The sequence below is a fragment of the Notamacropus eugenii genome, chromosome 1, assembly GCF_028372415.1.
Source record: "Notamacropus eugenii isolate mMacEug1 chromosome 1, mMacEug1.pri_v2, whole genome shotgun sequence".
NCBI lineage: Eukaryota > Metazoa > Chordata > Mammalia > Diprotodontia > Macropodidae > Notamacropus > Notamacropus eugenii.
Window position 1 is genome coordinate 49,088,003 of NC_092872.1, and position 19,484 is coordinate 49,107,486.

Below are 19,484 nucleotides of genomic sequence, written 5' to 3' on the forward strand. Positions count from 1 at the left end.
TTCCAGGTATAAATTAATTAATATAGCTAAACGTAAATTAGTAAATGGCAAGTTCTTTTGTCTCAGATTTTGAATTATTAACCAATGAGAACTTTGGGCATCTGGAACCTTTCCCACTAACCTTTGATGTGATATGTGCAAAGGGAAGTCACGGGATCATAGATGTAGAACTAGAAGGTACCTTAGAGGTCATTCTATGTCACTTCCCACCCTGCAATTTATCATAAGAAAACTGACTGGGCCAGCATAGTGCTGGTAGATACGATCTGAACCCAAACTGTCTGGCTCTGAACCCAACACTCTACTAACCCTTGCTGCCTCTTTGCTGCCTTGTGTACCATAACTTTACTGAAGTCGCTCAATACAGTTAAACCCCTCACAGTACCCCTAGGTTAATCTGGTTCTTCAGAATTCTTTTGCATGTACTTATATTTTATGGGTAAGTTTTGACTAAAAATATGTGTTATAATCAGATTCTGCCATATCTGTAGGACAAAATTATGAGGTCAATCAAGATATGTATATAATCATATGATATAACTTTAGCCACATATATTTTAAATCTGCTGAGTCTTAAACCGGCCAAGTCTTAAATAGATCCTATTTAAATCTGAGACCACAATGATACCAGGGCTTTTATTTTAAAATAAATTTTTATTTATATCTCTTGACTCTTACATTACTTATTTAGTCTGCGTAAACTCTGGGGATCCTTATTTCACTTTCCATTCACATCCGCAAGTCAGATCCCCAGAGGCAGCTATGTTACCTCCTCTGGGATGTAGGGGTACCTCAGAGTAGTTGAGATAGCTTTCTAATGCAATTTCAGTCTCCAATGATTACTGTCCCAATTTCATTAGACTCACACTCACTGATCTCTGTACCAGTATCACTGATAAACAGTTTACATCAATTATCTCTTACAAAGGTCTTTTTACTGAGAAGAAACAGCATGCACAGAAGCATAAAAACAACCCTCCCAACAGGTACACACTCTCCTCTACCTCCTCAGGCTCTGGGGAGAGGGGGATTAGACTTAAAATGGTTGCTGCACAGTATTTTCTTCACCCAGTTCACTTCCAAATACTTTGCAATCCTGATAGATGGAGCAGCTGGTTAGACCTGTTCAAGCAGGTCATTCATCAGGGCTGGTTCCTTTCCAGGCTTGGCCTCTGGACATCTGAAACAAAGGCAAGAAGATAAAAATGGGAGTCACCCCCATCCCTCCCGGAAACTTGCCTTGAGTGCTTTCCCTGGCCAGTCCAGTGAGGAGGGGGGGAGATAAGGAGGAGAAGGGTTTACATTTTTTCATCATCTGGAAGGAAAGAATGACCTCTGTTTAAGCTTTTTGTATTGACTCTCCATTCTGGCTTAGCAGTCAACCCAAAGGCCGTCTTCACCAGTCTTTAAGTAGACAGAAAACAACCACCAAATACTTGTTCATAATTTGGTGTCTTCACACATTCCAGAAGCAGGTTTATAAAAGAACATTTGCTTTTAGTCCTGAGGCCTCATTGGCTAGTTTCCCTCTCCCACCGAGCCTACCCTTATAATAAAGAACAGGGTGGGGTGGAGGGGGGGAAGGGAAGTTCAGCAAAACTACTAAGCGTAGCAAAAAAAAGAATTTCATTCTATGTAATAGTCCACATCCATGGACCCCACCACCTACAAAGCAGCAAGAGGAAGTTTCATGTTATAGCACTTCTTTGGGGGCTAGGTTTGGTCATTATAACTTTGATGCATATAGTTTTAATTGTATTATTGTTTTTTATGTTCTTTCCATTTGCATTATTGTAGCCATCATGTATATCATTTTCCTGGCTCTTGTTTCTTCATTTTGTCCATAAAAAGCTTTCCATGCTTTTCTATGTTCATATTCGTTTATTCTTTTTTTTTCCTAATTTTTCCTCACCCTCTCTTTTTTGACTTTCGAAGTCCTTTATGAGCTCTTCCCAGGATTCTTTCTGGGCTTCTAACCCTTTTACATTTTTTCCTTGAAGCTTTAATAGTAGTTGTTTTGACTTCACTACTTCTTCTGAGTTTGATCCCTGATCTTCTATGTTCAGGTTCTTTCTCTTTTACTTACTCAGTTTTTGCTTTTGTTTTTTATTGGCCTATTTCTTGGCTATTAACTTTATATATTAGAGTCAGGCTGTAGTCCTGAGGTATGGGGGACAATGCTTAGGCTTCAGGTCTTTCATTTTGTTGTTTTTTGAGCTCTATTTGGGGACCTGACTTAGATACTCCTCTCTGCCCTTGAGTTGTGACCAGGGCTCCCAGCAGTGCTGTCAGTGCAAATGCTCTTAGTCCCTGTATTCCCTCCTTAGGCTATAAGCTTCAGCTCACCCCTCTGTCGTGCAACCAAAATAGGGACTCTGCTCCCTTGCTAGTGACCAGAGCCAGTAAGACCCTACCCCTCTGCAACTGTGCAGTAAACTTGCTGCTCACCCACAGTCATTGCCTAGAACCTCATCTGGTCAGTGCACCTGCCCCCCTGAGTCCAGTGCCATAAAAGAGCCCTGAAGTCTTTCCCTAATCAACTATGACCATAGCTGTCTATAGGGTGAAAGTTCCTTATACAAACACAGCTGCCCCCAGGGCTTGTTTGTTGAGTGAGTGGTCTCTGCCTGGAGGTATCTATACTTCAGTTAGACTAGACCACCACCCCTGGAGGTCAAGCCCTTCCTAATGTCCTCCCAAGTTATCTTGGGCTGGACAAATGTTTTACCCAGACATTTGATTCTTTTTGCCACTCTAAAACTCACTTTGAGACATTATTTTAAATCATTTATGGGCAAATATAGGAGAACCAGTTAATTGACTGCATTATTCTGCCATCTTTCTGTTCATGATTTTTTACCCAGAGATCCTAGGCATATACCCGAAGGGTGTCAAAGATGGAAAGAAAGGTCCCACATATACCAAAATATCAGCATTCTTGAGAATGCTAGTAAACAAAAAATACAAAGTTGTTCCCCTTTAATGAAGGAATGACCGAACAAATGGTGGCAAATGAATTTAATGGATATTAAATGATAAACATGAGCGATTCAGAGAAACATAAGACTTGTATGAATCGATGCAGAGAAGAAAGCTGAATCAGGAGAACGGCATGCACAGGGACCACAATAATAGAAATGACAGCAACACTGTAAGGCAGCAGAAATCAGATTAAACACAGTGACTAATCTTGATTCTAGATTACTGATGGTGAAATACAGATTTTTTTGTTCTGAGTAAAGAGAGGACGGACAACAGATGCAGAGTGTTATATATATTGCCAGTTGCAGTTTCTGCTACAGTTTATTTGGCTTAACTGTTTTCTCTTTGTTACACAGGAGAATCTTAGGAGGGAAGAGATGGTATAAAAAACCAAAATCATAAATTAAACACTTTTTAAAAATAAAATATATTTACCACAATTATTACTACTCTTTATAGCAGTTTAATGGATATAAAGTATTCACCGCAATGAGAAGGCCAAAAAAATTTAGAAACTACTTCAGCCAGAAAATACATTTCTTTGATACACAATAGCTAAAGACAACTTATTTATGGCATGATAGCTAAAGACAACCTATTTATGATTTAACCTATTTGTGAAACATTATTAAGGAAGATAGTGGAAGACTATAAACGACTTCTCAAAGTTATCCCTGTGGCAATATCTCAGAGATCTCTACTCCCAGGATGGATGGAGAAGAATCCCAAATTCATTACCTTCATGAAGAGTTCCCAGGATCTAGCCTAGCTGTTGAAGAAATTCTGAGTCAAAAAAGAGGGATAAATTTAAAGAATAGCACTGGGAAAGGTAAAGAGTAGACGTGTGGCCTCTGAGAGTCTCTTTGCAGAACTATCACTCCAATGGAGTAGGAGCTTGTTGATTGATTGCTTGGTCACCAGCATTCATCAAGGGTACTAGACCTTGTAGTCTGAGAGGACAGGGAATAGACAACAAATGCTAAAAGACAGGGCAACAGCGCTGGGAATCCAAAATAGAAAGCATTAGTAGTACAAGCATAGCTTTAATAAGAATGCCATGTAGAACTTAGCACTTAATAATAAGGATAAAGCTAACTAAGGATAAGAAATTAATAAAAATTCAAAGAAAAGAGCTATCTCAATGAACAGATACCTCACAGCAAAGGAAATTGAGTAAAGATCCCATATGAAACAAGAAGATAGAGCAAAAATTCTGCAACTTTTCCTGGTACAATGATAATGGAGCAACTTTAGAATGGCTCAGAAGAGAATAAAAGGATTAAAGGAAAATAAGAAACAAAGATATTAAATTTCTTAAGGAAGAAATCAGCAAAACTAACCAGATTTTAAAACCAAATACACATTTCACAATGGCATAGTCTCTTAGAAAAGAACAGACTTGAAACACACACACACACACACACACACACACACACACACACACACACACACAGTAGAAGGAGAAATAATGGAGCAAAAACCTCCAGTAAGCTTAGAATACAGAAGAGCTCAACAAAATAAGAACATGGAACTTGAAGATAAAATGTGAAGAAGACATAATCCAAAGTAATAGGCCTTCCAGAAAGTCTGAATTTCATACTTCAAGAAATCATACAGAAAAGTTGCCCATATATTATTGAAAAGAGATAAGAAAGTACAGATGGTCATATTCAACACTAAAAGAAAGAAATTCCACGTTAGCTAACCAAGTAATAACTTTGTTAAATTTCAGAACTACAGGACAAAAGAATGAATTTTGAAGGTAGCAAAGGGGAAAAAAAAAACCTTTCCATTCTGAAGACTAAATGCAGGATTATTTCATAGTTACAATAAGTTAAAGGAAATATTGGAACATGATATTCTGAAGAGTAATAGAGATGGAAAAAACCTGCAAAGTTAAGCTAAGGCTAAAATAGCAATAAAAATAATTGGGCTTCAAAGGGAAAGATTGAAATTATTTCTCCAGAAGACTCCAGAAGTGAGCAGGGTGTATACAATACTCTGAACGACCAAGCAGCATAAAGTAAGATTTTTTAGATGTTAATGAAAACCGAAGAAATGAAGTGTTTGTTTTCATAAAGCTAGACAAAGACTTGAATGTGGGGTGGGAGAATCTGTCTGTTGCTTGATTATCTTTGAAATTTGCATACTCACTGAAATGCCTTGGGAAGGCAAAGGAAACATTAGTGGGCTAAAGAATCTAAGGAGAAAAAGGCATAATGGGAAAATTCAGAAGAGTAGTTGGAAGAAGTGAGATAGCTAGTGGTACAGTACATGGAGTCTTGGACTTAGCGTCAAGAAGATCCTGCCTCAGACATTTTACCTGTGTGACTCCAGACAAGTCACTTAACCTCTCTGAACGTCAGTTTCCTTATCTGTAAAATGGGGATAATAGTAGTACTTACAGAGTGGTTGTGGTTATCTAATGAGATACCATGTTATAAATTTATAAATTTAAAGTACTATATAAAATCTAGCTGTTATAATAATAACTCGGGAGGAAAACCTTCATTTCCTCCTAACTAATCAATATTATAAGTATAGAGGATAAGACAGAGGAACACCCTCTAGGTCTGGAGGAGATTGAATAGGTTCCAGGCAATCCATGGCCAAGGCTCAAGAGGAAAATGAGGCGTTCAATTTCTCCTCCTGCTGTTAGGATGGTGGGAGAGTAAGGACAAAACACTGGGGACAGATCATAGAAGTAGGAATGAGAGAGTTAGCTTCAGCCAGCAGAAAGGATGTGATCGGACATCATTGTGAAGCATTCACATTGGGACTGGAAGGGGCGAAATGTAATGAACTCTGCTTTGGGGAAGTGTCTCAGTAGTGGTGATACTAGGAGAAAGAAACTGGTTGACACACTATGGCCATATGGTTTGGAAAGGGTGGAACTGGATGACATCGATTTGAATGGAAGATGGCATAGTTAAAAGAGATAAACAGGGAGGGAAAAGGCAAAGAGTAAACTCAGCCCTCCTCTGCCCCAGAGAACTGTCACAAAACACTTCCTACTATACCCTACTGCTTATATCAACAATTCCATTCCTGGGAATATATTTCTGGAATATCCCAGAAAGGGAAAGGAGTAAGAAAGAAGTTGAAATAGCACTTACAAATTAACATCACTGAAATAAGGGAATAAGGGATGTACAGACTGTAAAAAAAGATGGGATGGGGTTAGGGTGGCAGATTAGATACTGAATCAGGCAACTAGCATTTATTAAGTATCTTCTATGTGCCAAGCATTATGGTAAGTATAAGCATACCTCATTTTACTGTGCTTTATTTTATTGCGCTTCTCAAGAGATTGCATTTTTTTTACAGATTGAAAGTTTATGGCATCCATACATTGAGCAAGTCCGTCAGTGCTATTTTTCCAATAGCATTTGGTCACATTGTCTCTGTGTTCCATTTAGCTAATTCTTGCAATATTTCAAACTTTTTCATTATTTTGTTATGGTGATCTTGGATGCTAATATTGTAATTGTTTGGGGGCACCATGAACTGCCCCCATGTAAGATGGCAAACTTAATTGATAAATGTTGTATGTGTTTTGACTTTTCTACCAACCGGCAGTTCCATCTCTTTTCCTCTCCTTGGGCCTCCCTGTTCCTTGAGACACAACAGTACTGAAATTAGGCCAATTAAATAACCTTACAATGGTCTCTAAGTGTTCAAGTGAAAGAAAGAGTTGTACATCTCTCACTTTAAATCACAGGCTAGAAATGATTAAGCTTAGTGAGGAAGGCATTTCTAAAGCTGAGATAGGCTGAGATCTAGGCCACTGCCCTGATAAGTCAGCAACCATTAACATCAAGGCAAGACCTCCCACCAACAAAAAGACTCACAAAAGACTCAGATGATGGTTAGCATATTTTTTTTTTTAGCAACAAAGTATTTTTAAATTAAGGTATGTGCATTTTTTTTAGACATAATGCTATTGCGCACTTAATAGACTACAGTATAGTGTAAACAGCTTTTACATGCTCTGGGAAACCAAAAACTTTGTGTGGCTTGCTTTATTGTGAAATTCACTTTATTATGGTGGTCTGGAATCAAACTTTCAGTATCTCTAAGTTATACCTGTGTTGGAGATACACAGAAAGGTATGCGCTCAAGGAATTCATGATGTAGTGGCACAGCACTAATATGAGCTGGAAAAAGGAAAAGGAAAAATGAGAGAATCAAACAACCCTTTATTAAGTACCTACTATATGCCAAATACTGCTCTGGGCACTGGGGATACAAGTGCAAAAGTGATAACCCCCTCCCTCAAGGAGTTGTTATTCTGCTAAAATAATTTTTAACATAAGTTGAAGGTATTTAGGATTGGACAGCTTAATGGGAAGGAGGGACATTGGGGAGAGATCAAGTTAAAAGATGAAAATGAGGGGCTAGAGCAAAATCTGTTATACTTCATGTTATAATTATGACCTCAGATAAGGCACTAATAAAGACTGATAAGTAAAGAGAAATAAATAGGGGGACTATAATATGTTCAGAGCCACCATAGTCAGTGAAAAACCATATTAAATGTATATACACCAAGTGGCATAGAGGCTAAGTTCTTAAAAAGACATTCATTAATATAAGAGTAGGAAATGTTAATATTCCTCTCATTAAGCTAAAAGAATACAAAAGAAAGATAAGCAAGAAGGAAAATACAAACCTGGATCACTGGTTGGAAAGATAACATTTAATATAGTAATAGCTAATATTTATATAGAATCTATGTACCAGGCACTGTGTTAAATGCTTTACAATTATTACTTCATTTAATCCTCAAAATAATGCTGGGAGATAAGTATTGTGCTATTATTGTCCCTATTTTACAGGTGAGGAATCTGAGGCAAACAGAGGTTGAATGACTTGCCCAAGGTCACACAGCTAACAAGTATCTAAGGCAAGATTTAAATGCAGGTCTTCCTGACCCCAGGCCCAGCACTCTTATCCGTTGAGCCTTGGTCACTTCTCAATGGGAATTTTAAAGAGTACACATATTTCTCAGCAGTTTTTACTAAAATCATGCTTTAGGGTACAAAGGAATCTGAAATAAATGTAAAAAGAAAGATACAATAAATACATCCTTTGTGGACCAAAATGCAATGAAATAGTAATGAACAAATAAAATATGACCTCAGTGAAGACCAATTACATTCTAAACACTGAATACACAGCAAGTTACAGAAAAATCAGTATGCAAAAAATAACAAATCTAGGAACTTCCTACTGTCTCTAGGATAAAATGTATACATCTCTTTTGGACATTTAAAGGCCCTTATAGCCTGGCTCCAATATACTTTTTTCAGACTCATGTTCTCCTTCATGTGGTTCCTGGTCCAGTAAAACCAACATTTTTGCTGGTTCTCAAAAACAGCTTTCCATATTTCCATTTGAGTTTTTGCACCAGTTCTCCCCATGCCTGAAATGTGTTCCCTCATCACTTCAGTCTCTTGAACTCCCTAGTCTCCTTCAAAATCCAGTTTAAGCATCATCTTCTACATGAGATTTTTCTTGATTTCCCAAATTATGAGTGCTCTTATATTCATTTTATGCATATAATGTATACACTAATATGTGCATATATTATGTCCTCTGCTAGAATATAAGTTCCTTAAGGGCATATACTGTTTTGTTTTTGTCTTCATATTTCCAGACTTAGCACAATGCCTGGCAAATGTTAGGTGATACTTATTGATAATGGTAAACATACAAGACTTTATGTGACACAGCTAATACAGTCTTCAGAGGGAAATTTATTTTTCTGAAAAGTTTTATCAACTAAATAGAAAAAGAGGGGATGGAATTTAAAAAAAAACTAGATAGTGATATTGATGTAGAAATTTTAAATTTTTAACTACAGAAAAGCACCCAGAAGATAAAGTACTATCATGAAGTTGGATTCATATAAGAAATGCATACATGGTTCAGTATTAAGCACATAATTTGCATAATTAACCATATAAAAAGGATAACAAAAGCTCCATGATTACTTCAATAGGTACAGAAAAAAACCCTTTAAAAAAATACAAGAGATTTACATTATAATCCCCCCTGAAAAAAAGTAGGCATTGATGGATTCTTATTTCCTATGATCAAAAGTATATATTTAAATCAAGAGCTAGCATTGTTTGCAATGGAGAAACACTAAAGCGTTGTCAATAAAAATAAAGTAAAAGTTATCCTCTGTCAGGCCTAGAGGCCTAAGGGCTACCCGAATCTTTCCTTACCTGTCGCAGGTCTTCAGCTGGCCAAACTGGATAAACGTATGAGAGAAGAGACTTTCCAGAGTTGAACAAGGGTTAGGCTTTATTCAGGGTCTTGGTAACATGTGCAGGGGGAATTCTTCCTCAGGAGAGACGAATCCTCTTCCCAAGGAGGCAAAGATCTTACAGTAAGAGAATGGAAGTGGGAGAGGGGAGAGGGGCCTTCTGTCCTCTAAGGGCCCCTCAGCGCTAAGAATGCCTTCAGGCTTTCCTGACCCTACTTAAGCTCTCCCGCCGCATAGTTTGCACCTGAATACCGTGCCTGTTCTCAGCCCTTAGACAACAATAGGTGTGCTCAGACCATGTATTAATCTCGAGGGCGGGATGCTCTCCCCAGCAAGTTTTGGGAAGAGGCGGAAATGCACGAGATAGCCCGGGTCTCACACCTCAATTCCCAGCTGTTCCCTGGGGGGCCTCATGAGAACTCTAAGGTTTAGAAGTCCTCACTTTTACCTGCCCGAGACTGTCCACATGGAACTGAGCTTACACCCCCAACAATCCTCCCGATTATTTTTTGAAAAAAGTTTTAAGAATGCTAAATACTAGCCTAAGAATATGGAGGTAACCCAATAAAATAAGGAAGCTTTCCCATTGGATAAGACTAATAATAGCAGCCAAATGAGAACAGTTTCCAGGTAAGAGATAAACTATGAGAGAGAGAGAGATAAATAGAAGAAGCCACTAATGTGGACAAAAAGCAGTGCAGGGAATGGGAGCAGTCAAACTTACCCTTGGAGATTGAGACTTTCACAGGTGACATCATGAAACTTTTAAGACATTCAGTCAGTTAATAGCATTTAGTGCCTGCTCTGTATCAGGAACGATGTTGGGCATTGAGAATATAAAAACAAAAATGAAAGAAACTGTAAGAAAGCCCTTTAGTGGACACGCTTTCATATCGTGTGTTTTATCTGGTTCTTTTATGGGTGAAGTGTAGTATTCCATGAGTTTATTTTTAAAACACTGATTTGCCCAGTGGGCGTAGAGTGGAATAATCAATAACAAGACTGGAACGATAGTTTGGGACCAGTTTGTGAAATGTTTTAAATGATAAATGGAGAATATACTGAACTGAGGAGTGACGTGGTCATACTTGTGCTTTAAGAACATTAGTTTGGCAGCTTTGTGAAGGATAGATTGGAAAGGAGAGCAACAAAGCAGAGACACCAATTAGGAGACAACTCCAGAAGTCCAAAAAAGAAATAAGGAGGCATCCTGACCTAGGGAGGATATGGAATAGAGAGACAGGGCAGGTTCAGCAGAGGTAGCAATAGAAATGAGAAGATTTGGCAACGGTATGTGGGGGTTTTATAGTATTTGAGGCTGACCTTAAGACTGTGAAACAAGGTAACCAGAAAGACTGTGGTGCCCTTAAGGGAACTGGACATTTCAGGTAAGAGGTAGGATTGGGAAAAGATGAGCTCAGTTTTAGATATGCTTAGGTTAAGGTTCCTCTGGTATATCTAATTTAAAATGTCTAAAAGGCAGGAACTGGAACTCAGGAGAAAGAATAGAACTGGAAATACAGTCACTTCTGCTATAAGGTGACGTATATGTTCCCAGAAATCATGGTGCTATGCAACATTACACAATAAAAGCCACAAGGCTTATGGGAAACAACACTTAAAACCTTTGTCAGCGACAGTAAAAGAAAGATGAATCATAAAGATGGTAGCCATTTTCTACATGTTATGGTTAAGAAACGCTTAAATACTGCAGGAAATAATAGTGACCTCTGAGGCCTCCACCTGCTGCTGGTCCTGTGTCCTGGTTACCACAGGGTCTGGACTGTCAAAGTTGAAGTGCATGATTTCAGGGAGGGTGACCTTGGCAGGCCATGGCAGAAGGCGGGGTTGGAGTACGAGGATGAAGACCAGTCCTCTTCCATCCACAGCTCCTACTGCACCAAAAGATAAACAATAAATATGCTGCTTTACTTGGAAAAGCCCCAGAGTTTCCTTGTGGAAGTGGACACTGGAAGGGCTGCAGCTTGTGAGTGATTGTGAAGCAGTATAGTTTTCCGCATTCTCACTTTCTCATGGATGAAATTGCACATAAGAAATATAAAATTCATATTATGCGTAAGCTGTTCCCTTGTGTTGGAACAAATTTGCTTTTTCAAAACGTGCTACAGCAGAACTGACTGCATAGAAGAACATGCTCTTTAATTTCTTGATGTAATTTTTAAGGGTATTGAAAGTTTTCATAATGGGAAAAAATATTACAGTCACTGGGAACATGAATTGTGATTAATTTCTATGCATTACTCTTAAATGCTGACTAGAAAAGAAGGAGGAAAAAAGAAGAAGTATAATCATCAGTGGCAAGAAGACAAAATGATCCCCATTTGCAGATCATATACTACTATACTTAGAAAGGGATGGCTGGGTAGTACAGTGGATAGAGTGGGCCTGGAGTCAGGAAAACCTGAGTTCAAATCCAACCTTGCTAATTGTGTGACCTTGGACAAGTCATTTAACCCTATTTGCCTCAGTTTCCTCATCTGTAAAATGAGCAGAAGGAAATTGGAAACCACTCCAGCATCTTGGCCAAGAAAACGCCAAATGGGGCCACAAAGAGTCAAACATGACTGAAAAACAACAACAATACGCAGAAAACTCTAGGAATCAGCAAAGGAAACTGAGATGATTTAGTAGCTTCACTAAGATGGCAGGATAAAGGATAAATCCATAAAATCATCTACATTTCTTTATAGTACTAACAAATACCAGGAAAAAAAAATAAGGGAAATTCCATTCAAAATGCCTAAAACATCTACACTCAAGATTTATTTAAATACAACAAACTCTTATTGAAGAAGAATTAAGAAGACTTAAATAATTAAACCCATTCATAGGTCTATGCCAATATAATAAAAATGATAATACTGCCTAAATTAATTTACATGTTTAGTGCTATATCAATCAAATTATATAAAGGAATTCCTTTAGAATAAGATGAAACACTAAAACTTGTTTGGAAAAATAAAAGTCCTAGAATCTCAAAGGAAATAATGAAGAAAAAGTAAGAATAAGATCTCAAACTATATCAAAAGATGTAGTCATAAGAACTTTTTGTACCAGTTAATAAAAGAGTGAGAAAAGTATATCAATGAACAGACTAGATATGAAACAAATAATTTGAAACAATAAGTCAGTGTTTGGCAAGCCCAAAAATAAATTGTTAGAAGGACTGATTCCTCATTTGACTAGAACTACTGGGAAAATGAAAAACTAGTTTAGATTTATATGAAAATCTTATATCACATACTTCAAAAAATTCAGTGTGGTTGTTCAGTCACATCTGACTCTTTGTCACCCGTATTTGGGGTTTTCTTGGTTAAGATACTGGAGTGGTTTGCCATTTCCTTTTCTAGCTCATTTTGCAGATGAAGAAACTGAGGCAAACAGAGTTAAGTGATTTGCTCAGGGTAACACAGTTAATCAGTGTCTGAGACTACATTTGAACTCAGGTCTTCCTAACTCCAGGCCCAATACTCTATCCACTATGCCACCTAGCCCCTCCAGTAAGTTTAATAATTTTAACCAACTTCATTAAAAAAGGTTATGCCATTTGTAGCACCAATGTGATACCCACAGCAGCTGCTATGGATATGCAGGCATATTTCTAGGATAAATTCACAAAATATAAACTTTTTTCTTTAAAAACGGAACCAAGATATTTGGCTCCAAGATATTTCACATACCAGAAAGCCAATTCTATCATAGTAACACTGAAGTTTGTACATATTACCAATGGGGGAGACCACCATCCTCAAGCCTTCCCTCCATCAGGCCTTCCCACAAACAAACTCCCTTGGGCAAAAAGCCCCTCTCTCACCCAGGCTAGCTGGTCTGCTCAATCTGCTGCCTCTCTCTCAGCTCCACCTCACTCTCTCGTCCCCTGTACCCTTCCTGCTGCACCCATTCAGCAAGTTCCTCCCACCATGGGCTTAATGTGACTCAGCCTGTGGGCTGGACCAGAGTTCAAAGCAGATCTATTGTGGGCCTATTAAGGAGCAGGAAAAATCTTCAAATTACCTTAACATTTATACCGTTTAAAAAATTAAAGAGAATATGATCAGGTACCTTTCACAATTATTGTTAATGAGCAAGTCTTTAATCAAATAATTGATAGAAATAAAAAGGTAAAATACATAACTTTTACTGTAAATTTTAAAAGATTTTATGAGAATGAAGTTAACAAGATTAGAAGGGAAACAGTAGAGTGGAAATGAAATATTTGAATCAGATATTTCTAAAATATGTTTGATTTCCAAAATATATGGGAAGTTGATGCAAATATGTAATACTATAATCCCTAGTGGTTGTCAAAGAATAAGGACAAAGCTTTTATTACCCACCTCCTATAGTTTAATGCAATGTTTTAGGTTTAATGGTCCTCATCTTTCCAAAGAAGAGAGGGGTAAGTTTTCTTATCTCACTCTTAGGGTCAAGCATGGACATTATAATTACACAACATTTAGTTTCCTTTTTGAGTGACCTCTGTTCAGAAGAAGATGACAAACTATAAATGACCACATAATACATGCTCAAGATCACTAATCATAAGAGAAATACAAATTAAAACAACTCTGAGGTTTCACCGCACACCATGTGAAGTGGCAAAGGTGACAAACAGATAGAAGACAGTATTGGAAGGTTTGTGTGAAGACAAGATACACCGAGGCATTGTTAGTAGAGTTATGAAGTGGTCCAAATAGCCTGGATTTCAATGTGGAATTCTTCTGAATTATGCTGACTAAATTGACCATACCCATTACTCTGGTAAATCCACTATTGAGCATATATCCCAACTAAATCAGAGACAAAAACAAAGATCTAATATACATACCAGCACTGCTCTTTGTAGTAACAAAGCACTATAAAGTAGGTAACCATCAATTGGAAATTGGCTAAAAAAAATTACGCTAAATATAATAAAATATTGTATAGTAAGAAATTACAAATATCAGGAATTCATAGAAACATTGAAAGATTTTTATGAATGGATGAAGAGCAAAATAAGAACCGAAAGGAAATAGGCACAGTAACTATGTTAAAATATAAATGAAATGATTGATGAAACTAAGTTAAATTGAGTCGTTGAAAAACCAGTGGGGGGGTCTCAGAGTAGAGATAATGAAATATACTTTTTCTTTCATGGTAGAAAAGTAGGGGGCTATTAGAATAGAATACTGTATAAATTAGACAGCTGTATCAGATATTTGTTTAATTATTTTTCTTTGTTTCAGGGGAAAGTATAATATAGAGGGTTTGTGGAAAATGATTGTGATGTAGATATAAAGCATCAATTCTTTTTTAAAAAGTAGCTATTACAAAGAACTGAAAACAAAATAGAAGTCTATCAATTTAGGGATTGAATGACTAAATAAATCATGGTATGTTCTTGAGTTGTTTCAGTTGTGTCCAATCTCTGTGATTCCATTTGTGGTTTTCTTGGCAAAGATCCTGTGGTTTGCCATTTCCTTCTCCAGTTCATTTTACCAATGAAAAACTGAGGCGAACAGGGTTAAAATGACTTTCTCAGAGTCATATTAAAATAAATTGTGGTACATGAATGTAAAAAAAAATGTCCCATTGTAAGAAACAACAAGCACAAAGAAAGGAGACATGTATGGGAATATATAAATTGATGCATAACAAAATCAATAGAACCAGGAAAACAGTAATGGCAGTCACTATAACAACGTAAATGAAAAGAATAAAAAACCAAAACTGAATGTAAAGTAGTTTTAACGATCAAAGAGTTGAGAAAATGTACCTCTCTCGCTTCTTTATAGAGGTGAGGGACTAAACGTATGAAGTGTGGCAGATACTGATACACTGGTCATATATTGGTTGGTTTTGTTGAACTGCCTTTTTTTTTCCTTTCATTTAAAATCTTTATTGTAATAGATGGCTTGCTGGGTAGGGAAGGGATATATTCATAAATTACCATGACATAAACACAAAAGATAGCAAATTTTTAAAAGTCAAAACAACTTATCGTTAAGAAAATTTGTGATTAGAAAAGGAGATAAACTAGTCAATATGGGATAACAGATGGAAAGCCAGAGTACAGCCCTGCTACTCACAAAATGTTAAAAGTCCTGGAGGAAGCTTCCCAGCCTGATGGGTAGATATTCTATGGAAGATTTATGGGAGGACACTATTTAAAAGAGTGCTCACATTAGTAAAATCATGGATCCAGTGAAACATTACAGTGAATTATTATATTTGTCTTACATCCTAAATTATTATCTCCCACCCACCTTTAAAATCATAGGCATAGAAACATCAGTGTGTGCACGTATATGTGTAAAGAAATCCATATATGTTTATCTACATGTCTTTCCTCCTCAATTGTTATCTACTGGAGTGAAGGAACCCAGCTTTATATGCTTTTGCATCACCCACAGCACTTCACATATAGTAAGTGCTTAGTAAATATCAGGTGATAATCATAATGATCATTAACAATTCCCAGGGCAGGCATTGCAACAGTGAAGTGTTTTGAAGTTAGGATGTAGAACTAATTATAACTTCCATCTCCCTAAATGTCAAGCAAACAGGCTCTGTTGAGGGAAGTCATCTAACAAGGCATTTTTTTCTGAGTTTTGTTCTAACCGCTCGGTTCAGTTCTCTGGTTTCATATCGTTTCTGTGTTGCTTCTAGTTAGTTGCATTTTTATTCAGCTTCTGGGGAGAAATTATAAATTGTCAGTTTCTCAGTCTTTCAAATTAACAAGGTATTAGGCAAAACAGCTTTTGCTGTATCTAAAATACAGGCCTTAAAATGTGCTCTGAAGAGTTCTTGACTTCTTAATAGCCCTCTGAGGGAAGTGGTTGGCAAGTCCATTTATCCTAATTTGTTAAATGATAATGCTGAAGCACAAGTTAATAACTTGGCGAGGGGGTATACTAAATTATTTGTAGGGCTAGGACTAAAACCTAGATTTTCTGATTTCTAGGCTATTGTTATACCTACCAATGTCTATAATGATTAGACTTCTTGCAGAAGTCTAACTTTCTCCATTTTCAGAAATATGTTCATTAATGACAACTTTTCAATTTTCCTTAGCTTGGTATTCTGGTGTTATGGCGGTTAGATCAAAGAGGCAGAGTACAAGGAACACCTTTACTGAAACATGAGTATGGAAAACATTTGACTCATTGCATCTTTCGGCTTCCCCCACCTGGCGAGTGAGTACATTAAAAGTTTCAGATCATCTCTCTTGACAAATTATTTCTGGCTCTGGGTCAGAGTGAAAAGAGCAGTATTGTTGTGGTTAATAAGAAATGAAATTGCAGGATAACGTAAATGAGACAGCTAAAAAAATCTTGAAACTATGTATATCTTAATTGTTTGCAGGGACTTGGTTCAGTTGGCAAAAGCAGCTGTGAGTGGTGATGAAAAAGCTCTGGACATGTTTAATTGGAGAAAAAGTGGCTTTGGAGGTTTCCTAAAAATGGGATCTCAGGAGGGATTATCCTTCTTTGTCAGCCTGGTGGATGGTGAGAATCAAAACTTAGGTATAAACCTACTACTCCTTCTATGCAATCCATTTCTTAGAATTTTATTGGGGGGTTTTTTAAGCCTAAGAAATCATGCAGCAGCTTATAATAACATAGTGCTTGTCCCTCAAATAAAGGGGAGAAATTAAACTGACAGACAAAACCCAGAGTGATCTGCTAACTATATTTTATGCTTATTAGTTCAAATAATATTTTCACATAAATCTGAGTTGTTCTTCATTCTAATCATGTAAGTGGTTCTTCTTTTTCAGTTAGACGTTTCTTCAGTGACGTCCTCTACTCTGGTTTTTCTTCATATTTCTTACTTTTTATGTATTGTAGTTTGCTTACGTACAATATTGCCTCTGCTTCTTGCACTGATGGTTGACTTTAATTTTTTGAAGACCATCATTTTCCATGATTCTTAGCATACAGCAATACTGGTGGAAAGACACATAAAAAGATAAATAAATATGCAAAGCAGTATATGGCTAAGTGTTGAGTAAGTGGTATAGAATTTCAGGGTCAAGAATGATCACTGAGAGCTGGCAAGTCAACAGAGACTTCATGGAGGAGGTAGGATTTGGACGAGGCTTGTAATAATAATGATGATGATGATGATAATTTCATTTGAGCTTCACAGCATTCCTAGGAGATAGGAACCCTTTTTTCAAATGAAGAAACTGAGGTTCAGAGAGGTTAAGTTATTATTTGGTTAATTAAGTAACTTGGCTATGATATCACATAGCTAGTAAAAATCAGGAAAAATTGGAATTCAGGTCTTCATGGCTGTCCGTCCAATATTTTGTCCACTGTACCTGGGAAAGTTTGGGTCTTAGATAACTTTGATGTGATTAGAGATATAATATAGGCTGTTCTGAAAGGTCTCAAAAAAGGTTTTCCATTTGTTGTGATTCAGTCATGTCTGACTCTTAATGATCTCAAGGACCATCGCACACCAAGCCCTTCTGTCCTCCACTGTCTCCTGAAGTCTGTCCAAGCTCCTGTTCATTGCTTCCATGGCACTATCTATCCATTTCATCCTCTGCTGTCTCCTTCTCCTTCAATCTTTCCCAACATCAGGATCTTTTCCAGTGAGTCCTGTCTTCTGATTACGTGACTGAAACATTTAAGCTTCAGCTTTAGTACTGACCTTCAGTAGCCTGAATTTTTACATAAAGCAACTTGACAGATAAATATTCTCGGTTTTGATTTATGGTTTTTGTACAGGACTTGTGATTTTGTCAATAAAGAAAACTTCCTGTGATGAAATTCCTCCTACCTTTCCAGGCTGGCAACTATTCTGAAATTTCTACCCTTAGCAGGGTCCTCTGGGGCATTGAAAGGTTAAGCAACTTGGCCAGATTTACACAGTGTCAGAATCAGGGCTTGATCCTGCAAGTCCATATCATGCCCTTTATCCACGCTATTGCCTCTGTGTATTCTGGTATCCTGCCTACGTTGGTCACATTGTGGAGTTATCAGTGCTTATTTCCCCTAGGCTTTTCTCTGTTGGCCTCATTAGAATACAGCCCTAGCTCTAACTCAGTGGGAAAATATCATTCAATTTTTAAAAAATATGATATATAAAGATATTCAAGAACATATCTATTGTATAAAGAGAAATGAGACGTATCATAATATGGTAGGGGAAAACACTGCACTTGAGTCAGACTATCTGAATTTGGGTCCTAATTCCATCACTTACTTGCCTTGTGATATGATTTATGCGGTGATACTTTATACATCTTTCTGGTCCCATCAAATCATTTAACTTTACTAAGATTCCATCTTTTGCTTTGTAAATTGGAGATATTAATGCTTGCTTTATGTACCTCACAGGGCTATTTTGAGGAAAGCACTTTATAAATTAAAGGGCTGTATGAATATGAACTTAAAAGTAAAATGCGGTTTTGTACCTGTAAATAAATTTGTAGGTGAAGGGTGGTGAGGACGGAAGGTAATAGGTAATTTTAATGAAATTATATGAAGTTAGATTCTTACCTACTTGGCATGAGTTTCACTTGCTATCTCCCTATGTACTTTTTAGAGTCCAATTTCATGTAAAAGAAACAGTAAAGTTGCAGCCTGAAGAGGAGAAGTCAGGGTAGAAAATTACAATATATACAGACGATAGCATTTGTTATTATTTCAAGTATGATGTGTCATGTCTTTTATTGCTAATAAATTTCATCTTTTGCTTCTCCTGGTCTTGAAAAGGAGCTATCTGTATTGTCTTTGCATTTGTCTGAAGCTGTTCTTTTTAATTAATTCTATTGTTTTTCATTTTAATATAATTTTATTGTTTTTCTATTAATTTTAGTTATTTCTGTTGCTGTTCAGCAACGAGTGTTGCTGAAATATATACTTTGTACCATTTTGGTCATGATTATGTCTATAGGATGTAACTTAATTATAGATGATGAGTTTTGCTTACATATTGCAAAGTCCAAGCCCTATATGGTTTATCTTGCTTTATAGGAAACCTAACACAGTACCACAATGTATACACACATTTGATAAAATATTACTTACAAGTTTTCCCCTGACTCACAGACTTCTATCATCTAAATTATTTTCTTTTTTTTGTGTTACATAGAAGCAATAAAATATGTACTTTTCACCAGTTTTGACACATACAAAAAACCCCCGACAAATTACACTTAATTAATATGACTATTTTAAATTGACTTGCTATTACTGTTATTTAAGTATAG

General features: G+C 36.8%; 1 protein-coding gene across 2 annotated transcripts in view; it reads left to right on the forward strand.

The window, feature by feature from the left end:
• IFT140 (intraflagellar transport 140) overlaps positions 1–19,484 on the forward strand; it is a 173,062-nt gene that overhangs the window by 14,706 nt on the left and 138,872 nt on the right. Inside the window, exons 4-5 of one of the 2 annotated variants that reach the window (XM_072599983.1) lie at positions 16,334–16,455; positions 16,625–16,785. In XM_072599983.1, the coding sequence (XP_072456084.1) occupies positions 16,334–16,455; positions 16,625–16,785 (283 nt within the window). The remainder of the gene's footprint in view (positions 1–16,333; positions 16,456–16,624; positions 16,786–19,484) is intronic. The other variant, XM_072599993.1, reaches the window with a different exon arrangement.